This window comes from Cetorhinus maximus, chromosome 9, assembly GCF_964194155.1.
Source record: "Cetorhinus maximus chromosome 9, sCetMax3.hap1.1, whole genome shotgun sequence".
NCBI lineage: Eukaryota > Metazoa > Chordata > Chondrichthyes > Lamniformes > Cetorhinidae > Cetorhinus > Cetorhinus maximus.
This window is the reverse complement of record NC_135887.1, coordinates 31,934,471-31,960,596: the sequence shown is the minus strand read 5'-3', so window position 1 is coordinate 31,960,596 and position 26,126 is coordinate 31,934,471. Positions and strand designations below refer to the sequence as shown.

Below are 26,126 nucleotides of genomic sequence, written 5' to 3'. Positions count from 1 at the left end.
CTGGTCTGCTGAGTTAGCTGATCTGATCACAGACTCAGATAGAGCACTAAAGCTTACCTCAAAAGGCATTGGCTAGGAAGGGTAAATTGTCAGGATTTTTACTCCTCATCACTATCAGATGACTCCTGCTGAAAACGTAAGTTACACATTAGAGCAGAATTAAATTAAGCTGTGAAGTCCCATTCAGTCAAATAGCCCTTTGTTGTTTGCTGCCTAGGTTCACAAAGAATGGCCACTTGGTTAAGGTACTAGATGATGCTCAGGATTAGTATTAGTATCATGGATTAGTATTTATCAAGAGCTTCACGAGAGGAGAGAAGGGGAGACATTTGGAAAATGAAAGAATAACTGTGACACAAATTAATACACAATACGACCAAAACTAAACAGATATAGCGAAACACTCTTGACAGTTAACATGTAAGTGAATTGGACTTTTTTAACAGGCTAAAAAGACACTCCAGTAATACTAGTATCATCACCTGCGAAAAGAAACACAAATCTTTAATTGTTGAACCATAAATAGTAATGAGATCAATGTATTATGAAGGCTAATTGAAGCATCTGAGGCTGGAAGTTACTGCTGCTGGTATTAGTGGATAATGCTTAACTAGTGACAAGGCAATCTAAAGCTACACTGGTCCATTTTTTGCTATGGTGTGGTATCTAATGGCATCTGTCCTGCCATTAGTTACACTTGCCCTTACGCATTTAGGTTTCTAAATTTTTTGTATGGCAAGTTATTGTAAGCTGCTAACTGTGCAGCAAAAGGCATCTTATGGTGAGTGAACAGTGTGACCAATCTTATATCTCTCTAAACAATCTGATTGAAGGATTGTGGACTTAACAGCAAAAGGGTTAAGAATATGTTAATTGGAATGAGTGATTTAAATGATACAGAAGGAGAAACAGAGAGGGAAGGAAAAATTGGATTGAGAGATAAAAAGGATAGGAAGAAAAAGTAAAGAATAAACCACCTCTTAAATCTTAATTTTTAAAATCTCCAACAACAAATAAAACCTGAGAGAATGAGACTCCACACTTACCATGCATCTGCCCTTCACCTGAAGTTGCTGTACCATTTACGCTTAAATAACAATGAGCACTGTTAAGCATCATCATTATTTCAACAGGATAACCTAGACCATTAGCTCACTTAAAATAAAGGAATACTTCCACTTGAAATAGTGAACGTGGAATGTTCCATGAACATATTTAGCTTTTGTCTACTAATTTAATTAACAGTGATTTCTACTGTTGTGTAATTCTAATTATACAATGTATAATGGAGCTTTTAAATATGTTAGGCCAGATTTAAAATTCCCGACCCACTGGGAGCAGCAGAAGTAGCGTGTGGCGGAAAATCCAGGGTAAGTGCAGCACATCTGTCAGTATCTTTTTAACCTAACCATGCATTAGTATATTATTTTCAGGCTACTCAACTAATTAGTTTGAGCGAGCAACATGGTAACATGCATGAGTTGAGTTCAACTTCACTATTTAAAGGAATATTGCAAAATGAAATTTGATGGATTCTGGAGTTGGGAGCCGAACACAACAAAATGGCAGAATGGAGTAGGCATCTTCAAAGGCTGCACTTCATTTTAATGATGCCAGTCTAGATGTGATGCTGGCAGCTGTAAGGGCCCACAGAAAGCTACTGTTCCCTACTGACAGGAGGACAAAGCTTGCCAGTGAAGCCTAGAAGACATGGCTGGAGGATGTACATGAGGTCAGCAGCAGGTGTGCAGTGCCACGCTTTTGGATTCACTGTTGACATCAATGTAATGACCGAAGCAGGACAGGAAAGATGAATACAGTGGCACATTCAACTAAATCCTGTTATGTGTATCATGTCAACCCCTTTATTTAAGCCTACTTTAGCACATCACTCCTCACACAAACTTACCTTGCAGGTACACCTATCCCTCTGTTCTTGCACTTCCTCTTATGCCCATCTGTCCATCCACAACTGATATTCACCCTCATTTTTATGCAGTGTCGTACCTCTCCCTTATCTTGCCTCAGCAAATGCTATCCATTCATCCGCTCAGCACATTCCATTATTCTCATAGGCCTAGTATTTCCTTCTTTGCAGGAGAGAGCAAAGTACACAAAGGAAAGGCAGAGTTCTTCCAGTCACCTTGCAACTTGCAGCTGCAAAGGAAGAGGCACTGAACATCAGTAGAGTCTAGATATGCCTGGTCATCAGAGATGGGAAGATGGATGCCTCCCCTCCCAGCGACCTCAAAATAGAATTGAATATCAGACTGCCACTTGGCATACAAGACTCACTCATGTTGGCTTGATGTCAACAGTGAGTGAAAGATGATCATGGGAATGATCTCTTGAAACATTCTTATGTTGACAGCTGTAATGTATGTTTTTAAATCTCCCACAGGGTCATCAAGCATCCTGCAGGAGGTGATGCCAGGACCGTTACAGGACTCACGTAGATCATGCGCCAACTCACATTTTGGTGGGACCAGTAAGGAAGATAGTTGGGTTTTCACCTGGTGACTCACACATCACAGGTGAGCAAGAGCAGATGGTAAAGACAGGGACGGCAATAGAGAGTCCATGTTGGAGGGTGCAGGACACTTCAAGCTCTGCCCATCTAGATGTAGATGCTGAATTGTGGGGCCGACGACAAAGAGGATTCTTGTGGAGCAGTGGCAGAACATGTGACATACTTGCAGGTGTTCCAGTCAAACTGTTTGCAGGAAGATTGAAGGAGTCTATCTCAAGGATGAGTAGCATGATGTTGTAGGCCTTTGCAATTATGTCTTTCATGGAAAGAGTAGACACCTAAATGGAGCATTAAACATGGCAATCAAATGAGTGCATGCAGGCCCTCACCACTGGCTCACACATTATAAATGCTACCTTAAGTATTAACTGATTACTTACAGGTAAGTGTGAGTAAACCATGAGAGGGATGATGGTAAAAGGGGACACAGAAGTGGAGACTTGGTTCAAAACACTTCCAGCTTTCACCCTTCTCCTCAGTCAGTGCCCCAGATGCCATCTTGTGCCCCATTATCATTCTGGAGACACTGGCTTCTGTGTACTGAAGGGTGCCTCCAAACCTGACCAGGCACCAGAAATGCATCTTCAACACACTGATAGCATACTCAGTGATACATCTGTTTGTCATAAGGCTTTCATCTTATTGCACCTGGGCTTCATTGGCTGGGGTTCTCATGGGTGCTATGTGCCATGTTTTAAGTGGGCATCCCTTGTCTCTGAGTAGACAGTTGGTAAGTCTTCTTTGAGGTATAAAGAGATTAGGGAGGGTGGACTGCCACATGACAAAAGCACCATGGCATCTGCCTAAGAATTCTGCAAACACTACATAATCATCGTCTTGTTCTGGCACACCAACTACTAGTTGAAGGAGTGGAAGCCCTTGCGGTTTGTGAATACTGCTACGTGATCTGGGGGTCCCTTACCTAGAACATGCATGCAGTCAATGATGCCCTGCTCCTGTGCGAAGTCAGCTAGAACCGCAAATCTGAGTCCCCGCTCACTTTGACTAGCATCATGAGTGGAAAAGTTGGCATAATTACCTGCCCTGGCAAGTGAGGAATCAATCACCTGTTTTATGCATTTGTGGACCACCGACTGTGAAATCCTGCAAACATCTCCAGCAGAGACCTAGAAGGATCCAGAGGCAAAGAAGTTGAGGCTAGTGTTGACTTTGACAGTGACAGGTAAAGCATGGCCACCTGGTCCACTTGGCAGCAGGTCTTGTTCCAACAGGCTGAAAGTGACTGCCATCACTTGACACAGGACCCAGAATCTCTTGAGGCAATGGTGTTCCAATATGTCCAGGCAGCCGATCCTCTGCCTGTACGCACTGTCTTGCAGTATCATGTCCTGCGAGCTAACCTCACTGCATATTGCTTCTCTCCTTTGGAGTTGCCAGCCTGTGCGTAGAAGGCTGTTGCTATTCCTTTTCCTCCTACCGATGTTTCTCTTGCTGCTACTGCTTCTGCTGCTCCTGTTGATGTTCTTCCTGCTGCTCCTGCCCCTGCTGGTGCTGTTGATGCTACTGGTCATCCTGCTCTTTATTCGAAGTCTGAAGTAAAACAGCATAACCGGTACCCACGCTGATCTGACAGATCAAAGTTCCAAAGTGGAGATCAGATGTACAAACCTCCAAAGTGTCCAAGTAACCTCTAAAGTTGTAGAAGTAACCTCTTAGCACAAGCACTGTGAACAAACCCTTTCACACAAGCAGCTGTAATATTTCAGCACTTATTGGCACATTTCCCGATGTATTCTGGCCTTACTTTGACTGGCGAGTTCCAAGAAGCCAGTGAATCCTATAGATCCACAATTAAATTGCAGAAGCATTGTTAAAGCTATAATTGAGTGATTAACATGCCAAAATTGACACCCCCCACCCACCCACCCAACAACCTGAGGCGGTTTTCACAAACAATATGCTGCAGTTAAATATGGAATTTCGTGGCTTGGAACAGGCTTCCAAATAAGGCTGTTTCCCCATTTATAACCCTCATCCCCACCCAAATTCCTAGATCTTGCTAGGTAAAATTCCAGTGAAATTGCAGAAAACAATCCAGCCTCTCGGCTATAAACTTTCTTTCATGAAGTATGCAGTTAGCTTCAGATTAAGCTGATAGGATGAAGTAACAGAAAATGCTGTGAGTTCAGGTCAACTGTAGTTCAGGACACAGTTTTAGGATCACCAGTTTTAATCAGTCTGTACAATGAATGTGGAGTCAATCTCAGTAAGTAATGAACTGCTTACTCTCTTTCATCAAACTGTCAGTCAGTAACACTTAATCAGCTGACTCCTGATATAGTGTAATTGTATGCTGGTGAAATATTTAGAAGTTTTTCACTGTAATATTCTAATTAAATCAAAGACAGTTTATAATTAAATGTTTGAAATTTATTTTTCACCAAAGAGGAAATCTTTGGTGATCAAAATATTCCTTCTGACCTTGAGACTTTAGCCGAATTAGGGCAGGTGCAATAGTTTTATTTTCAAAATAGACTGGGACTGTTTCATTGATTGGTTGCAGGTCAGGTGACTGCAAATTGGAACTATAATTGAATAATAAATAGACAAGGTGTTGCCATTCTTCCAACCAAATGGGCATCCTGCAGTCCTTCATACAGAATGTCAAGAAATACTTAATAATTATTTCTAATTTTTGCATAAATGTAAAAGCCTCATAACTTGTGACTGTTGCAGGCATGTGAGCTATCACAGTCATTCAGAGAGTAAGAAGGCCTGAAATTGAGCTGCTGGTCAAGTACTCAGTTTGCTCTATGGATATGCTGCTCCTCTCTCAGAGCCGTAAAGAAAAAGGAAATGTTTAGCGCTTAATCTTATCCTTCATTAAAAAGCAATAAGCTAAAAATCAACCTTAGTGATATTGGGCAGGATTACCCCACCATTGCACTAAGTGCAGGAGCGGGCGTGACAAACGGCCACACCGGCTGCAGTGGCGGGTTTTCATGCTATATCGTTCGCTCCCCTCCTCATTAATTATGCACACACATGAAACACGCCTCTGATTCGCCCACCCTGCTATCAGCTCACAGCTTCCTCACTCCGGGCACCATATTTAAAGTACAGGAGTGCACAGCCTTCTCAATGTCGCCAGCCTAGGACTGCTCCTCTGAAGACATGGCCTTGAAACTCAAGAAGAGAGTAGCCCCAAAATTCAGTGATGCCTCAATGGAGCACTTGCTGGATGCAATCAAGGCCCACCGCCTTGTCCTCTACTTCCACTCTGGCCGCAGGAGGTCCAGCAAGGTGGCCAATCCAGCATGGGAGGCAGTGGCAGTGGTGGTCAGTGTCAACGTGGTCCAGAAGAGGTCAGCCACCCAGTGCAGGAAGAGTAAGAATGATCTCATCCGTTCTGCCAGGGTAAATCAACCATCTCATACTCTCAACTCACATACTCACAAACCCATCACGCATTCACTGGCATCTCACTTACTGCCAGGTCAAGGGACATCACCACTCGCTCTCTCACACATCCTCACACCTCCATCTGAGCTCACCTACTCTGGAGATCATGTCCTCATCCCATCCATGGCTCCCCTCACCACCTGCACATGCAAATAACCTTATCATCTGCCCTGGCATGTGTCTTGCTCACAGACTCTCCCTCTGCCTTTATGCAGAACAAGCTAGCGCCCATAAAAGGGAGGTCCCAGACCTGGGGTGGAGTGTCCGACATTAAGATCCTCACAGAGTTCGAGAATCAAGCCATCACGTTGGCTGGAGAGGACAGCAGCCATGCATACGCCGACGGTGAGGTTACATACCCAAGTAAGGATCCGGCACCAGCTCATCCCACAGACAACCGTACTGTGAGTCCTTTATCCTGTTTTAGTGTCGGCTGCCATGCACTAACTATCTCTCCTTTCTGTCATAGGCACCTCTGGAAAACGCCCGATGGCATCCGCAAGCCAGTCCTAATCTCCAGCCCTGAGGACACCTAGGATAAGGAACCAGAGGAGAGCACAATGGAAGACCCATCACAGCCTCACGCACACCTTCCACCAGCGCAGAGACACGCACCCCGGTGGGACCTAGTTCTAGAGCAGCCTTGCGGTCATGATCTGATGAGCACAGCGCACAATCTGGTCTGCAGCAGGCAGATGCAGGGACATCCAAGGTCGCTGGCACTCGGAGAACTGCTGGAGGGCATGATATGACAAGCCTCAGGACTCAGTCCTAAATCAGTTGCTGGAGCTGCAGCAACAGTCAAGGGAATATCAGGAAGGGATGTCAGCTACATTCCTCAGATTGCAATGTACGATAGAGGAGTCTGTTCGCCTTCATTCTGAGGTGATAGCAAAGGCATGCCAACGCACCAAGGTCAGCACTGGCAGGTTGGCGGCTGCCCTGGAGACCTTGGTCCAGGATTGGTCCTGCACTGCTGCAGGAGCAGCACTCCATCTCTGTAGCTCTCAGTGGCATCCATCAGTGGATGAGCAAGAGGTATCAATGGGGACAAGTCCCAGCAGCTAGACACCCCGGAGACATCCAGCCAGGTGACTCTCCAGCTGATCCTTCTTCCTGTGACCCCATCACCTCCAGCTCCACAGGCTGAGAAGGGTACACCTGCCCCACAGAAAGACACCCAAAGCAGGCCGGGGCCCTCCCGGTCTCGGCCCTCCAGAGGACGTCCACCAAGGTCATCACAGACAACAAGGCACAGCAGTCAGCAGACTGCCTCCGTGTTCGCTGTGGATGTCGGGGAAGCACCAAGGGTTAGGAAAGTTTTAAAAATTTAGGAGCACAGCGGTGGCATGGATGTTCACAACATGTATGTGATGTACAGAAATGTAAATAGAATCACACCCATTTCACAACTCCTCTTGTGTATGATGAGCTGTGTTGCTGTCAATCAGGTGTGATGCCACAGTCCCTACCCCACAATTATCGCACAGGTCGCTCTCATGAGCATCTCGTCTATATAGTGTGCTCCCATATCACAACAGCGTGTGCCCCTTTTGCACATCATTCTCGACATCAGCGCTGTCTCAATTTTAATGTTAAGTGTGATTGTGGAACAAACCTCGCTCACATGCTTTGCAGGATCACATCATCTTTATTCTTGGCTGTGTAAGATTGAGGCAGAGGTGTTCTTCTAACTCGTCTGCATTCTTGAAAGGTGAAGGTGCAGTGTCTAAGGAAACATGTGTTTACGCATGGAGAATGGTCATATATCATGCAAATCCATGTGCCCCATGTCTCTCGGCAGGGTTTTCATGCCATGAGCCCATACTCAGAGCTTGTGTATGCTGCTTTCAGGCAACTGCGTTTTCAACTTTCAAAGTGGACATCTGCTAAGTTCACCAATAAGTGGGGGCACCTTGCCACCTCAAGGTGACAAAGCTCGGCCCATCTCACCCACATTATAACCCTGGCGCTCAAATTTCCAACCTTGAGCATCTCTCTCCCTGCAGTTGTGTGTCTTGCGGAGACAAGGCCCTCGTCTCAAACTGGGGATGCAGCACTGTGTGTCCCCTCACCTGAGAACTCGCTGAGGTCACTGATGCTAATTGCAAATGGAGTTTTCTGGTAGGCAATAGATGCTTTGAGCATGCTCTGTAAGCGCACACGATTGTTTTAGACAATGTGGAGGGGAGCAATGAGATAGGAGCGAGGATATACTGAAGTTGAAGTGTGCTCTTTATTCTCAATGACACATGCCTTTGGGGGCTTCATGGTGTGTGTTTATTGTGGACTTGGCAAGGGCTTGGACTGGCCATGAGGGCACAATGTCAGTGATAAAGAAGAGCCATTTTAATGTCTAGCAGGCAAGTGTTTGACATCATGCTCAGGTGGTCCGCATCCATATTAAGCTGATGATAAATGCAGCCCAGGATCCCTAACTAAAAGTGCCGGATGTCAGTGTGATTTGGAAGAATGTACCACAGGCGACTGAGTCACTTCTAAATGGATACACAGCGGAGGAACGTCATCAGCTGCCTTGTTACAATTGTGAATTATCTAATTCACCATCAATGTTACACAGAGTGTGTATTCCATTGCTTGAGATGGATCTCCTTGAGCCTTGTTACATTTAAGGCATACAGTTATGAGACCACTGAGCATTGTGCAAAAGCTCCAGGCTCTTGTAGGCTGCCGTTGCAACTGGGATGCTGGAGACACATTTGAAGAAGCAGCACCTTCTGACACCTGATGCCGGAATATCCTCCTCCAGTTAGCATCTCAGCAAGGCCACATGCTGCTGAGGGTTCATCATCCCTCAGAGGATCAGAACAATGTGAGCCTGATATGTAACGATTCACTGTCATATGAAGTGCAAAGGTGAAATAAGAGGAATTGCAATGCTGGTGCTCATGCTGGCCCATGATGGAGGGCCCTTGCACAAGAGGGTACGCACTACAACTCATCATCCTCCTGGTGGAATCTGGTGGCTATCAGGGCCTCACGCGCACGTCTGCCTCATCTAGCCCATGCTACGGCCTCTTCCCCTGCAGCCTTGGCTTACTTGAATTCATCACCGTCATCCCTTTTGAGGTCCTCCTCATGGGAGGAGACGTGCAGCTCCTCCATCTCATCATCTGCAAGTCCTTTCCCTTTGCAGCACCAGATTATGCAGCGCAGCAAGCCACAATGATTCATGAGTGCCTCTGGAGACTGTACTGGAGCGCTCTGCTAGATCTGTCCAGGCTTCGGAATTGCATCTTTAGGATCCCTATGGTACGTTCGACCAACTCTCGGCTAGTGGCATGAGCCTCCTTGTACCTTCTGTCTGCAGGGGTCTGAAGTCATCAAACGGACATCATCGGCCACTTTGTTTGCTGGTACCCTTTTGTCACGGAGGAGCCAGCCTTGAATTCTGTATGGTCCCTCGAATATATCCAGGATCTGTAATCTATTCAAGATGTATGAGTCATGGACGCTTCCTAGGTACCTGGTTCAATGCTACATGATCAGTTTCTTCTGGTCGCAGACCAGCTGTACATTGAGCAAATGGTAGCCCTTCCAGTTTATGTATTGCAGTGCGTGTTGCCAGGGAGCTTTTATAGCCACATGAGTGCAGTCGATAACACCCTGCACCTGTGGGAATCTGGCAACCACAGCAAAGCCCAGTGCTCCGGCGTCCTGGCTGGCTTGATCTCTGTCAAAGTTGACATAATTGTGGACCTTGACAAAAAGGACGTCTGTGACCTCATGAATACATTTTGTGTGTGGACACTTGAGAGATCCCTCAGCGGTCCCTAGTGGAGCCCTAGAAGGAGCCACTGGCATAGAAATTCAGAGCAGCTGTTACTTTCGGAGCCACCGGCAATTGATGCCCAGTCCCCGTGGTGCAGATTCCTGGAGAATGTGGCAAATGTGAGTCACCAGATCCCTGGACATGCGGAGCAGTCAGTGACACTGGTTCTCGTTCATGTGCAGATAAGACATACAAATTCTGTAGACCCTGGGTCTTGCGAGCCATCTACGCACAATGTGAATCATCTCCTGCATCCAGAGGAAGTCCCGCTGGCCCTTGGCCTTGAAGGTATTGCTCCTTCCTTTGACGATCCAGGTACCTCCGTCGCAATCTTCTCCTTCTTCTCTCCTGCCTGTAAGCAATAATGCAGACAGCGATAAATCCGGCGTCCATCTTCCTAATATCCTCCTCTCTGCAGTATCAATGACAAACAGACAAGAATTAACATTAGTCTCCAAAGGCCCTCATTCTGTCAATGACTCGTCCGTGAATGTGGGTTCATGGGCTTTGTTCCCATGTCAGAGAACACTCGCCCCTGAAATGACGGCCAGTGTGGGGTGCATAAGGCCAGCCCCCCACCGCCCCCACCACCCCCCCCAACATGACCGACTGCAATGACAATGCTTTGGCCAGACTCTTGGAGGTGCTGTTTTCAGCCCAGCGTTGGGAGCTTCATTCTAATACTATACACTTGGGGATAAACATGAGGGTAAATTTTCATTCAGGAAATGAGATTATTTGAGGGGGGCCTGAGGCTTCTCTTCAGTGAACCATCCAGTGCCAACTTTCTAACAGGCTATTGGAGCTTGTCCATTCGCCCAATTGCTATGGATTTCGTTATTACTCTGAATTTCCACGCTGCAAACAAGGGGTTAAAACAAGGAGATCGATTAATGCCACCTTGCGGGTTTAGTCTCACATGAATGGGCATCATTGCTTCACTTTCCTGATTCCCTGAGCTGTCACTGAAAGGTTCCTAACATGACTCAGCTGTGCCTCTCTCCTCATTTGGGAATGTACAATTCAGTTGCGTGCTAATATAATCAGTCCCCCCAGTACATGCAACTACCCTCCAATCCACCCTCAGAGCCTTCACTAGCAGAGCTTCTCCTCATTTTAATTTAGCACTGTGCCATCGTTGCAGGTGGAAGATGGTGGTGCAGAACTCTCACTGCACTGCCAGGCTAGCTTGGACCTTCTCTGTGTGAGTATGGAAACCACCACCCGCCACCACCCCAATATCCCAGAAGAGCTCATGTTCTGGTTTCCCACCTTCACAGACCTCAACATCCACCCCCAGTATTCCTTGATCTCATCGTGCTTCTGGTGCATGTCCGTTTATTAGCCCCTGAACATTTTGAAGTGGATGTGCCTATGGCCCATGTGGATCTCACCCATCCCCATCTTGAGACCACTTATACTGTTCAACTTTCCCCCCACACCCCACCAAAACACCCTCTACCCAGTCATGTGTCTGAGTGTAACTTTCCCCATTTGTAACTCCCAGTAGAGCCCTAACCCTGCAGTCCCTTCTCCCATGTGAGGCCATGCCCCCTTTCTCCAGTACAGGCCTAGCCCTGCAGTGCATGAAAAGCCACCCCTGCCTTACCGCTGGTCTGGTAGGTAGAGACTTGCCTGTGACAACCCCCTGAAAGCGAAGTGCTGCTGCCTCAAAGCCTGGCGCTGAACCCCGCAAGGTAGGCGAACTAACCTCGAAGTGAGGAGCGAAGTGCAGGTCACCAGGTGCTTATATCCCATTGTGAAACATATTCTAATTGCATGCCGATGTGCCTGGATGATCCAGTGTAGGGGGACAACCCTGGCGAGGAGACCTTATGATGACATGCAAAAATATTGAAATGACATTCCTGACTTTCCGCAGTGGGAAATGCAGCCTGCTATTGACGGCTGGAGCAGACAATCACGACCTGGTTTTACAACACTGTAAAACCGATTTTTGGCCCTTGCAATATTTTCCGCTCCCATGGCCTTGATGCCCACCATGAACGGGAACAGAAAATCCCAGCCGTTGGCAGAAGCTTAAGAAATTCATATAACATTCTTCTATCCTCTTTCTTATCAGTTGTATAAGCTATTTATTTAAAATGGGTTACTACTTTTGTTAAGAGGAGCATCATAAAACATTCACCTTCCTTTTATCACCAACTATGGTGATAACGATTTATGGTTTAATGACACAGTTTACTTGTAGATGCTGGCCTTATACAGTTCTGCAGTTTGGTTCTTCTACAGTGGGTTTTCAATGGCGACATTTTCTTTGCTTTGGAGTCAATAGCCTGTAATTCAAATCACTACGAGTAGACTTAGGTACCATAGGTCCATTAAGCATAAAAGCTTTGATTGACATCCCCTCAAATGCACAACTTACAAGGAATTCAATAGAACACAGAAACAGACCATTCGACCCAACAGGTCTATGTTGATATTTATGCTCCACATGTGCCTCCTCCCACTCTATCAATATCAATCAAACATTCATCTCACCCAATCAATAAATTTTTCTATTCCTTTTCCTCTTATATTCTTATCAAGCTTTCTCTTAAATACTATGTTATTTGCCTTAAATACACCTTGTGGTACTGAGTTCCACATTCTAAACACTCTTTGGGTAAAAAAGAAAAGTTTCTCCTAAATTCCTTACTATACTTATTTCTAACTATTTTTTATTTGTAGCCTCTAGTTTTAGACTGTGGCAAATTGGAAATTTTTTTTAGCCCATTCATGGGTGTGGACGTCGCTGGCTAGGCCAGCATTTATCACCCATCCCTACTTGCCCTTGAGAAGCTGGTGGTGAGCTGCCTTCTTGAACCACTTCAGGCAATTTCAAGTAGGTACACCCACAGTGCTGTTAGGGAGGGAGTTCCAGGATTTTGACGCAACGACAGTGAAGGAATGGCAATATATTTCCAAGTCACGATTGTGAGTAGCTTGAAAGGGAACTTCCAAGTGGTGGTGTTCCCATGCATCTGCTGCCCTTGTCCTTCTGGGTGGTCATGGGTTTGGAAGGTGCTGTCTAAGGAACATTGGTGAGTTCCTGCAGTGCATCTTGTAGATGGTACACACTGCTGCCACTGTTCTTCGGTGTTGGAGGGAGTGAATGTTTGTGGATGTGGTGCCAATCAAGTGGGCTACTTTGTCCTGGATAGTGTCGAGCTTCTTCAGTGTTGTTGCAACTGCAATCATCCAGGCAAGTGGAGAGCATTCCATCACACTCCTGACTTTTGCCTTGTAGATGGTGGACAGGCTTTGGGGAGTCAAGAGGTGAGTTAGTTGCCACAGGATTCCTAGCTTCTGACCTGCTCTTGTAGCCACAGTATTTATATAGCTAGTCCAGTTCAGTATCTGGTCGATGGTAACCCCCAGGATGTTGATAGTGGGGGATTCAGCAATGGTAATGCCATTGAATGTCAAAGGTGATGGGTTAGATTCTTTATTGTTGGAGATGGTCATTGCCTGGCACTAGTGTGGTGCAAATGTTACTTGCCACTTGTCAGCCCAAGCCTGGATATTGTCCAGGTCTTTCTGCATTTGGACTGTTTCAGTGTCTGAGGAATCGCGAATAGTGCTGAACATCGTGCAATCATCAGCGAACATCCTCATTTCTGACTTTATAATGGAAGGAAGCTCATTGATGAAGCAGCTGAAGATGGTTGGTCCAAGGACACTATCCTGAGGACCTCCTGCACAGATGTCCTGGAACTGAGGTGATTGACCTCCAACAGCTACAATCATCTTCCTTTGTGTTCGGTATGACTCCAAACAGCGGAGAGTTTTCCCGATTCCCATTGACTCCAGTTTTGCTAGGGCTCCTTAATGCCACACTTGGTCAAATGCTGCCTTGATGTCAAGGGCAGGAACTCTCACCTCAGCTCAGTTTAACTCTTTTGTCCATGTATGGACCAAGGCTGTAATGAGGTCATGAGCTAAGTGACCCTGGCAGAAACCAAACTGAGCATCAGTGACCAGGTTATTTCTGAGCAAGTGCCCCTTAATAGCACTGTTGAGACCCCTTCAATCACTTTACTGATGCTCGAGTGTAAACTGTTGGAGCGGTAATTGGTTGGGTTAGCTTTCTCCCGCTTTTTGTAAATGGGACATACCTGGTCAACTTTTCACATTGCTGGGTAGATGCCAGGTTGTAGCTGTACTGGAACAACTTGTGTAGGGATGTGCCATGTCCTGGAGCACGTGCCACATGTTCTGCCGGAATCTTGTCGGGGCCCATAGCTGTCCTAGGGATGCAGTATCCAGTGCCTTCAGCTGCTTTTTGATATCACGTGGAGTGAATCGAATTGGCTGAAGACTGGCATCTGTGATGCAGGGGACCTCTGGAGGAAACCGAGATGGATTATTCACTCCCACTTCTGGCACAAGATTGTTGCAAATGTATCAGCCTTATCTTTTGCACTGACGTGCTAGGCTCCCCCATCATTGAGGATGGAGATATTTGTGGAGCTTTCTCCTCCAGTGAGTTGTTTAATTGTCCACCGCCATTCACGACTGGATGTGAGAAGACTGCAGAGCTAAGATCTGATCTGTTGGTTGTGGGATCGCTTAGCTCTGTCTATTGCATGTGTCATGACAGCAGACCATAGCCCGAATTACTAATGGACATATTGAACATTTAATTAAGACATGTTTTTTTTAAAAAAGGACCTACAAGGAAAATTCCTATGTGGATTACACCTGACAAACTAGCCCTGAGAACGGAATGTCGCTCTTAAAAAGGTGTTAAGATCTACTTCAGACAGTGACATTTCAAAGGAAAAGATGCAATGCAAAAACAGAATTATAATCTCCTGTGTTTGTAGAGATAATGAAAGCTGATTACCATCTTAGCAGAAAGCATCTTCTATGAGTTATATCCCAGACTGTGGGCATGATGTGAGTTGAAAAGAAAGCAGATTTGGGCGAAAGACATGTTTGTTTTTTCCCTTCCAGGAATGCACAAGAAAAGGGGTTAAAAAGCCAACTGCATCCCTAGTTGTGTGTGCTAGTTTTGGTGTTCCAGGCCTGATGTGCAAGGATGTGCTTGAGGGTCATAGCTGAAAAACATCAACTAGGCATCCCTGCACATGCAGGTAAAAAAATCTGATTGTTGGAGGCAAGTCACAAGTCAGCAAAGCCACAGTCGAAAAGGAAACAGGACAACTCCTCTCAGCCAACCTGCAAAACCAAGAATCTCTAAACCAACTGCTCAACTGCCCAAAGTCAGCTCTACCAGAATCATCCAACTCAACGGCCGCAATTTTTCATCATCTACTCCTCACGGATCAGCCAAAGACTGATTCGTATATCTTTTTAGCTTTTAATTCTTGACTCACTTCTCATTTCTAATCTGTGTGTATGTTGCATTTTTATTATCTTTTCTCTCTCAGATTTTAGTAACTAATAAACTCGTTCTTTCTTTAACTTAAGAAAGCCTGGTTAAATTGGTTCATTTTAAAACATAAATACATTTGGACTAGGAAAAGGTACCCACGAGGGAAGGGAACCTTTTTAAATTAACCTTCTTGCGAACCAACTAGGGTTTGAAAAAAGAGGGGGAGCCAGTTCATCTCTCCTCAGCATAAAAAATTAGGGTGCTTCATCCAGGGTCATACCAAATTGGGAACATCCTTTTAGTAACTTTAAGGCTCAACATTAAAAGTTCTCCAATCCCTGCCAGATGCAGGGAGTTAAGATTCTACTCATATTTCACATGCAGTCACAACATATGCTATTGTGACTGACCATGACCATTTCTTTATACCGCTTCCAGCAAATGTGGCAACGTACATTGCACGACAACTACTCACAAAATGAACCTTTAACTCAGCCAAGGATTTTCAGCTTTTTATCACACATTTTGTTTGAGAGCGAAAGAAGAATCATGGGAGTTGTAATTTTCACCCTGCTCCTTAGAACTGCAATACATAGGGCAGAATTTTGCCCTTGGTGGGCGGGCAAGCCCCACCGGCTTAGCGGCGGGCGGGCAGCCGAACTCTTCCGCTGAAATGGGGCCCGCCACCATTTTGAGTGGGTGGGCCAATTAAGGCCCGCCCAGCGGCCTGCCCGACAGAAAGCGCTATGCGCTTCCTGTGCAGGGGGGAGGGATTCCCCATCTGTCAAAGTGCGCTCTTTCGCACATGCGCACGAAAGAGCGCACTGCTCCCTGAGACCAAGTGTTGCCTCAGGGAGATTACTGACAGGTAAAAAAAAATCCAAAAATAGAAAAATATTAAAATTATTAACATGTCCCCCTCACGTGACAATGTCACAAAAGATGGGTCATGTTAATAAGAAACACATAAACTTTTTGAAACTTTTTAAAAACGGACATGAAACTTCATCCCACCAGTGGATGAGGTTTCATGTAGAATCAGAAGCCCGCTGGAGCTCCTGGCCTGCCCGCCAGCCTTAAGGTTGGACGGGCAGGGTCTTTAACAATCTTAATTAGCCTGTCAATGGCCTTAATTGGCCATTGACAGGTCGGCGAGCGGACAGCTGATTTCGCTGTCCGCCCGCCTTCCTGAAAATTTAAAGGGACCGGGATGACGTCAGGGGTTCCTCCCAACGTCATCCCGTGTCATTTTCCCATAGGCGAGCGGGCCCTGCCCCCAAATTGCCTACGGGAAAATCCTGGCCATAGTATGCAATGTGTAAATTTTCTAGGCAAACTGTTGGTAATATGCCTAAAATAATGAACAAAACAACCTTTCCATTAATTATTTTTGCTACTGGACTTATCCCATGCCTCCAGAGCTTCTCTCTTCCATGCTCAAGCATACGAAAAAGGACAGTGAGAAGACATCAAGCCTTTTCTGCCCCATATGGTGCATCTTACACATGCCATCAAACTCTTCATCCCACAGTGACAAATTCTGGGAAAGGCAAAAAACAAATCAATCAATTTATGAAAAAAAAGAAATCCCTCTGTTGACAAACAAGTTTCAACAAATTCCAATTGCTTGTACTACTATCCCCATCAAGTGGATGTGGGCATATAGCTTACAATGGCTTCCATTTATTGAGATGCCTTATTAACACTTGCAGTGAATCCAGAATCACTATACATACTGACAACTTGGTCCAGAGACCGCTGAGTCTTACAAAATCAAATTCCTGATTCTCCACTTATATAACTTGTACTGATTCCATCTCATTTTCAGGATTCAATAGAATGAAGAGGCTGTAAATATTCTGGTTCAGTCTGAGATAGTAGTCAGGGAGAGGGATAGAACTTGTGGCTAGGGATCATTGTTCGTGGTGTAGGCCAAAGGCAATAATTTCAGTCTTCCCAATAGTTAATTAGAGATTTTGGCTCACCCAGGACTAGGTATCAAACAAAGAGTCTGAGGCAGTAGAGAGATCAAAAGAGATGGCAATGAATTAAAACTGGGTGACATAAGGGTATATTTGGAACCTGATGCTGTATTTTGGAACAGGCTGATGCTGCTGAAGAGTAGCACATAAATGAGAAAAAGGAAAGGACCAAGGAGAGATCCTTGGAGGACTCCAGAGGTACCAATGTCGGAGCAGAAAGAGAAACTATTGCTGGAGATTCTCTTGCTATGACAAGATACATAAGAGTTGAACAAGACAACAGCAAACCACACAGCTGGACAATGGAGTAGAGCAGCTGGACAGTGGTGTGGCAACCATGTCAAAGGCTGAGGCCAATCAAGGAGGAGGAATAATGCACCATCACAGTCATTTAGGATATTGCTTCTTATTAGCAAAAGCATCAGAGTTGATAAAAGCAGTTGATTGTTGGTTTACAGAAAATTGTAATCTTCCTCCAAATTGCAACCTCAATTCCAACCTTTTAACACATTGCACATGTGTGTCATGAGGTTGAAAAGGATACGCATCCAAAAATGCCAGTTGATGCACAAATCAGGATTTTCAGAAAAGCTCTGCAGTAAAGGAATCTGTCCAGCTTAGCATGTCTTTTTCACTGACATTGTGCCAATTTTACTGTACTGCAAGTATGAAAAAGGCTTGCATTGATAAAGGATACAGCTCTTATCAAGACAAACATTTGTTAACTCAATTCAGTCTTCTTGTTGCATATGAACCTTACTTTTATTGCGTATCCTATAAACTGATATTCTGTAAAGTTATTCATACTGTTGAATATTATAATTGGAAATGCAAATAAAATAGAAACCAAAAGCTTCTGTTCACGATATTCACTAAATGAATTTTAAGTAGTTTTAGAATTGTTATGGCACAGCCGATGGAAATGCTGAGTTGTTCAAATCCCAGAGGGAAACTTGAGACAACTGCCACAACTATTTTTGCAATTTGTATGTTTCGAGGTGCAGGCTTTGAATTCAGCAGTAATAAGACCACCAAGCCTTATAGGTTTTACAAAACTAGATTAAACATTTATTAATAAGAAAAATGATTTTAAGTGCATACATATGTCTACAAATTACTACTATAATAACTTCTATATCCCCTAATTAATCTGACTCCAAGTTATACCTCTGTTAAGGCAACAGTAAGACGCAGCGATTTTAAAAGATCCAGGCAAAGAAACATGATACTTTGAACAATCCAATTCAAAGTGAGTTTTTTTATCTTCAGTTTATTGTGGACAGCAGCTTGAGACGTAGATGCTAAAGGCTTTTCACACTTGTTAAATCTTAAAAAGCCTACCATTACACACAGTCTTTGCTCCTTTATACATATTTCTACCTTTGAATGCAAATTCCCATTGTTTCACTATGTCTTTGGACTTTACCTCCCTGATCATAAAAAAATTATCATAGTACTAATTTTACCAGTAACCTTTGGGAAAAATAAACACACAGTTTCTGAACTTCACCTGGCTAGGTGACACATTTCACCCCTCCTTTGAAAACAATTTAGTCTGGCTTATTTAAAAATACAAATGTCCTTTTACACTTCACATTCTAAATTTCCCCCATGTTTGCCTACTTAACATTTCAAACCTAGCTTATCTTTTTTTACATCAAAGCCTCCAGACCAGCTGCCTTTAATCCAATTAAGTCACACAAACACAGACACACACACACACACAGGCACATATTGACACAGATACCACTGTTTCCCAATAAATTCCAATAACATTATGGACTGAATTTTTCCCGCGTTGGGCAGGCTCAGCAGGAGCTTTCGGAGGTGGTCACAGAGCCGACCACCGCCTGCGATCAGCTGAGCACTGCGATTTCAGCTGGGCGGGCCAATTAAAGCATGCGTGCAAAAGAACGCTTCAGTCTTCCTAAGGCATGGAGCTGCCTCAGGAAGATTGAAGCGCCTTTTAAGGAAATTATTAAAAACATTTCAAATTTAATGAAACATGTCCCCTCATGTGACTATGTCACATGAGATGGGACATGTTTTTATTTTTCAAAAATAGTTTTTATTCAATTTGTAAAAACTTTAGGAAACCCCATCCCACTCGTGGATGAGGTTTCCTAAAAAATGGAAAGGGCGCTTGGCCTTTTCGCCTGCCCGCCAACCGTTAGGTTGGACAGGCAATGTAAATTTGAAATTAATTAGTTCCTTAATGGCCTTAATAGGTCTTTTAATTATCGGCGGGCGCACAGCTGACTCCAGTGCACGCCCGCCGAATGAAACATTGAGAGACAGCACGATGACGCATGCCCGACATCATTTTACGTTCCGGTGTGTCGGGCCTGCCCGCGCATGCCGACCGTAAAATCCTGGCCTATTATATCTTCCTGACAGAATTTAATAGATAATCAGGGGGGGGCTCATTTAAGAGCACCGAGCTAAATAGCCAACTAATTGTATTCTTATTTGCTTCCATTGGTAAGCATGGAAGCCAGTTTTAACTTCTTAAATCCAAGCATTTTACAATACGAAAAGCCACTTATTGAAATCAGTGATTAGGGGACCCATTCTGATCCTATTATCATTTTCATTTTCAAAACAGCCTTGTTTTTCATGTATTAATGATGTATTTGGTGTCATTTCGCCTTCCCACAAATTCAGTCAGTGCTATTAACAAATGGACAAATGATTCCAAATGCATTCCTTATGCATGAACAATTAAAGCAATAATTTTGTTCCAACAAAAGGACAAATCATGTTGTCCCACAAAAATACTGCAGGTCCCTGTCACACCGAACTTTCCCTCTCAGGTCTATGTATCCCACAGAGGACTTACATATTGGATGAGTTGGAGGGTGTCCCAATCACAATGCCCATGTGGCATTGGTGCCTAATGCTACTCCTCTATCTCAGTTCGTGTGATTAACAGGCAAGACTGCCTGCTGTGGTAAAATAGCCTAACTATTTAAATTCAGTTGTGAAGATGGGCAGCAAGGTGCTGGAGAACAGGAGGAACTGTTTTCCAATGAAAATTTGTGTTCTCAGAAAAGAAGGCAAGGAAAGAGAAATCACAGGAGTCTTTTTCACCCACTCATAGGTTGTGGACATCGTTTGCAATAGAGACCTGCTGTCAGAATCTCTTCTGTTGTATGTCTTTTTTAAAAATTCATTTATGGAATATGAGCATCAATGGCAAAATTGGTATTGCTCATCCCTAATTGCCCTTGAGACAATGGTGGTGAGGGGCATTCTTGTATTGCTGCAGCCCATGTAATGAAGATATTCCCACAGTGCTATTAGGTAAGGAGTTTGAGGACTTTGACCCAGCGACGATGGAGGGACAGTGATATATTTACAAGTCAGGATGGCATGTGACTTGGAGGGAAACGTGTAGTTGGTGGTGTTCCCACTGACTGCTGTTCTGCCCTTCTAGGTGATGGATGTACTGCTGAAGAAACCATGGCAAGTTACTGCCATGTACCTTGTATATGGTCAGTACTTCAGACACTGTGAACCAGTGGTGGAGGCAGTAAATGTTTAAAGTGTGGATGGGATGTAGATCAAATGGACTGTTTTGTCCTCAATGGCGTAGATCTTCTTAAGTGTTGTTGTAACTGCACTCAGACACACCTAGTGGAGAGCATTTCATCATATAGAAAGGCTTTGGGGAGTCAGAAGATGAGTCACTTACCACAGTATACCCAGCCTCTGACCTGGTATTGCAGCCATAGTATTTATATGGCTGGTCCAGTTAAGTTTCTGGTCAATGGTAACCCCTCAGGATGTTGATGGTAGAAGATTCAGTAATGGTAATGACATTGTATGTCAAGGGGAGATGTTTAGATTCTCTTGTGTTGGAGATGGTCATTGCCTGTTGCTTGTGTGGTGTAAATGTTACTCGCCACTTATCAGTCCAGGACTGAAGGTTGATTTGCTGCATGCGGTGCAGACTGCTTCCATAACTGAGAGGTTGTGAATGGTACTGAACACTGTAAACTTCAGTGAACATTCCCATTTCTTACCTTATAATTAAGAGAAGATAACTGATGAAGCAGCTGAAGATTGTTGGACCGAGAACACTGCCCTGAGGAATTCCTGCAGTGATGTCCCAGGACTGAGATGCTTGGTCTCCACAACCATCAACATCTTCCTTTGTGCTAGTTATGTGTCCAGCCAGTGCAGTTTTCCCCTTATTCTAATTGACTTCAATTTCATTAGTGCTCCTTGATACCACACTGTCAAGGTGATAAACTGATACCTGTCCTCTCTAGTGGGCATAAAAGATCCCACTGCACTATTTCAAAAAAGAGCAGGGAAGCTATTCTTGGTGCCCTAGTTAATTTTTAATCCCTCAATCAGTATCACCGAAACAGATTATCTGGTTATTATCACATTGCTGTTTGTAGGAGCTTGCTGTGTTCAAATTGGCTACCACGTTTCTACATTACAACAGTGACTACACTTCAAAAAGTACTTAATTGACTGTATAGCCCTTTGAGATGTCCTCTGGTCATGAAAGCTGCAATAGAAATGCAAGTCTTTCTTTATTTCATCTATGGAATTCAGCTCCTTTGTCCAGGTTTGGACCAAGGCTGTAATGTTACTGAGTAATTCTGGTGGAATCCAGAGAGAGCATCAGCAATTCGGCTATTGGTGAATAAGTGCTGCTTGATAGTATTGCTGAGGACATCTTTCATCATTTTGCTGATGATTAAGAGTAGGCTGATAATTGACCAGATTGGATTAGTCCTCCTCTTTGAGGACAGGACATGCCCAGGCAACTTTCCAGTTTGTCCAGTAGATGCCAGTGTTGTAGCTGTACCAGAACAGCTGGTCTAGAGGCATGGCTTGTTCTGGAACACAAGTCTTCAGCACTACAGCTGAGATGTTGTCAGGGCTCTTATCCTTTTCTGTTTCCAGTGTGCTCAGTCTTTTTGTGATATCACATGGAGTGAATTGAATTAGCTGAAGACTGGCTTCTGTCATGCCAGAAGGAGGAGACTGAGGTGGATCATCCACTCGGATTTCACCCTTGACTTTTTCATTCACGTACTGGGCTCCTCATCATTGAGGATAGGGATGTTCATGGAGCTTCCTTCCCTTTTAGTTGTTTAATTGTATATCTTACTGATCTGATCTGTTGGTTGTGGGAACACTGAACTCTGTCTGTAGCATACAGTTTCTGATGTTTAACTTGTATGTAGTCTTGTGTTGTAGCTTCACCAGATTGACTTCTCATTTTTAGATAAGCCTGGTGCTGCTCCTGGCATGCCCTCCTACACTCCTTATTGAACCAGTGTTGGTTCCCTAACTTGATGGTAATGGTAGCATGAGGAATGTATTGGGTTATAAGGTTACAGATTATGGTGCAATATAGTGCTGCTTCTGATGATGGCCCATAGTGGTTCATGGATGCCCAGTTTTGAGCTACTAGATCTGTTTGGAATCAATCCCATGTAGCATAGGGGTGGTGCCACGCAACATGTTGGAGGGTATCCCCAATGTGAAGACGGGACTTCGTCTACACAAGGACTGTGAGGTGATCACGCCTACCAATACTGTCGTGGACAGATGCATCTGCAACAGGAAGATTGGTGAGGATGAGGTCAAGTAGGTTTTTCCCTCGTGCTAGTTCTCTCACCACCTGCTGCTGGTCCAGTCTTGCAGCTATGTCTTTTAAGCCTCAGCCAACTTGGTCAGTAGTAGTACTACCAAGCTACTTATGGCGATGGACATTGAAGTCCCCCACCCAGAGTACATACTGCAACCCTCAATGCTTCTTCCAGTGGTGTTCTCTCGGATTATTATTAATTATAACTTTTTTCTTCTTTTAATAGGAAGGTATCCTGAGCACATGGATTTTCTACAGTGACAATACAGCAGTACCACTGACTCGCTATGATGTTAAAGACTACAACCTGACAGTTACCACACTGAATGATAAAGTAGTCTCTGCCACCCAGGATTCTTTCTGGTCTCTGATAATAGCGGAAGGTGAAGGGTCAGGTGAATTTATCAAAGTGGAACTGGGGATCTGTGAACTGTGTAAAAAGACCAACCGCAAGAGCTTGCTATTTGTAACACTGGTCAATGTGAAGGTTCACTTTGGTTCAGATGATGACTCAGAAGAAGACCTAGAAAACATTGGTGAGGATTATGCACCTGATGGAGGTAGATTTGAAGGCAACCCATTTGGACATAAACCGAAAGAGAAGGATCAATTTGACTTCAAGCCAGATACTTCAACTGGTGACCGTGAGGAAAGTGTTATACGGAAGGTTAGCACAACAATAAAGTCAGCTGTGGAAGAAAGGACTGACTCAAGGGTGGAACCAGGCAGGGGCACAGATGGCATGCAGGATAGTGATGTGAATTTTGATAACACAAGGGTGTCCAGCATGCCTCTTGATATTGATATTACAGATCTGCCAAAGGATCTTGCAGATCCTGATGATGAATATGCCCCCACACCAAGGGGTCTGACTGATTTGGAAATTGGAATGTATGCACTATTAGGGGTCTTCTGCCTCGCCATTTTGGTTTTTCTAATAAACTGCATTGTCTTTGTTCTCAAGTACAGGCACAAACGTATTCCCCCAGAGGGCCAAGCAAGCATGGACCATTCACATCATTGGGTGTTTCTAGGCAATGGGCAACCCCTTCGTACCCAGACTGACCTCTCACCCCAGCCTGAAAGTCCTGGCAACCCCTTAGAAAACATCCAGACCTGCTGCCACAGTGATCATCAGAGTAGTGGCAGCTCACAGACAAGTGTGCAAAGTCAAGTTCACAGCAGAGCAGATGGTTCATCCGGGGGCTCAGTAAGGGAGCACAGCGAGGATCCATTGCACTCACCCACCTCCAAACGCAAAAGAGTCAAGTTTACCACTTTCACCACACTGCCATCAGAGGAGCTTGGCCTGGCCTACAATTGCATCCCTATAGCCGATGAGGAAGACATTGAGTGGGTCTGCCAGGATATGGGGCTCAGAGACCCAGAGGAACTACACAGCTATATTCAGAGAATAAAGGAGATTGCCTAGACTGCTGCTGCTTTTTCTTTGGTGCATTTATATTTACCAGAAGTTTGTCACATGTACAGTTTTTGTTTGACCCACAGTAGGAGGCTGCAATGCGTGGAGATCCACTGAACAGAAAAGCACTATAACATAATGCTTGTGGTCAATTGGCCACTGATAAGGCTGCATCAAACATAATGTATTTGCAGTGAGAAGCTGATCAAACACTTTGAAAAGGTTATACTCTGCTGGAAATTATATTAACAAATTTCAGTTTACGGGAAGCAAAATCTCTTATTGATATAAAAATGACTAGTATAGCACAGAAGCATACTGTTCACAGTTAGTCAAAGAAAGTATGCTGGGACTGCTTTGTGTAGGTGACAGTAAAATGAGACAGCATCAGCATCACATGTGAAAATGCTTATTTTCAACTTAGACTCCAATAGTCTGCAAACTGCAGCAAATCACATGCAACGCAGTCATGGATTGGTTTAAGAGATGCAAAACAAAACTTGCAGCTGCTAGATTTGAAAGAACAGATGTGATAAACCTGTAACAATTGGATTGACCACTGAATCAAGCTGATTGCTTCAGACAAAACTGGTAGTGAAACTAAGTGGCAAATATTGAACTTTAAATTTTAATCACAATTTGAGTCCATGGTCAGTTCTGTACCTTGATGACGTCTGTTCCATTCAAGTTTAGATTCCATTTTATTTGCAGTTATGGAAACTGTTGAAGCAAGTGAAAGGCACAGATTGCAATAACTGCTGGTTGGAGGAAAGCTGATACATTAGTGATTAATCAAAGCGATGAAAAGGATAGGTTTCTCTGTTTATGGAAATCAAGTAGTGTTATAAAGCTCTCCGTGAACTGTGACAGCACGAATCTATGAACAGTATATTTCATCATAGGCCTCATTACATATTCATTTTAATTTAATATGCATACTTACAGTGCAATTTATTGGAAATGCAGGAGCAGAAATATTCATATGTACAAGCTTTCTTAATCCACCACAGTAGGAATCAATTGTAATACAAAATTTTTAATTTGCAGCAACTGGGAACCTGTAATTTTATCTGCAAAACATTAATAACAAGGACAGTCTAAAAATTAAGAGTTCCGGAAGGATTCTTCATATCTAGTTTGGTAAACAAAGCACTACATCAAATCAGCATGAGGCACTGACAGAAAATAAGCCCCAAATACCATTGTAAATAACAATTGAAGGAGAATTTGGCTCAAATTGATCATTAAACCTTGTGGTGTGTGTGATGCTTGTGGTGCTGAACAGATCTTTCTAATCGGTCGAGCTCTTAAAGTAAAGAACTTGGAGACACCAGTGTGAGCTGTAGGCCAATAGAATGTGTTGACTAATCTACTAGGTCTCATGAAATTTGGGAATGCATTGAAAGAGGATTATCAAGATTTGATAGATTAATGACAGAGTAAAACATCTTCGCTGTGCATATATTAATTGCTAAATCCCCTGAAATGTGGTGTGAGCAACTATTTAGCAGGAGTCTAAACAACTATAGATGCCCTATAGTGGGGGTGAATTAGGTTTATTTCATGCTTATGATTTATTATATTTATATTTCTATACCATTAAACAAAACTTCCACACATACCAACTATTAATGACGTTCTTAGTTAACATAATATCTGACTCAGTCTTGCTGCTGTTCCTATGGCCAGGATTTTCCGGCCTCGTTGCGAGCAGGACCCGCCGCGGGCGAGGCGGCGCCCCAGCCAGAAGCCCATTGACCTGCGGCGGGTGGGTGCAGAAAATCCCGCCCTATGTCTTTGAATGTACCATATTCAATTTGAAAACCAGTGCTCCTGATGGCTGAAGTAGTATTGAACCTTCAGTCAGCATTGCACAGTCTCTGGATGTTTTATTTATTGCTTCACAAACTGCACAAAAAAAATCCACCAGTTAGAGATTTCTGTCTCTATGCTTGGTTGGCTGTGAAACTTCCTGTTCATTAAAATGAACAAGACAAAAAAGGTTAGCAAGCTCACA

At 44.1% G+C, this 26,126-nt stretch overlaps 1 protein-coding gene across 1 annotated transcript in view; it reads left to right on the top strand.

Moving 5' to 3' along the window:
* Positions 1–25,730, top strand: part of tmem132e (transmembrane protein 132E) — an 841,056-nt gene extending 815,326 nt beyond the window's left edge. The window contains exon 9 of the mRNA XM_078548464.1: positions 22,913–25,730. Coding sequence (XP_078404590.1) covers positions 22,913–24,118 — 1,206 coding nt within the window. The 3' untranslated portion in view covers positions 24,119–25,730. The remainder of the gene's footprint in view (positions 1–22,912) is intronic.
* Positions 25,731–26,126: the final 396 nt, after the last annotated feature.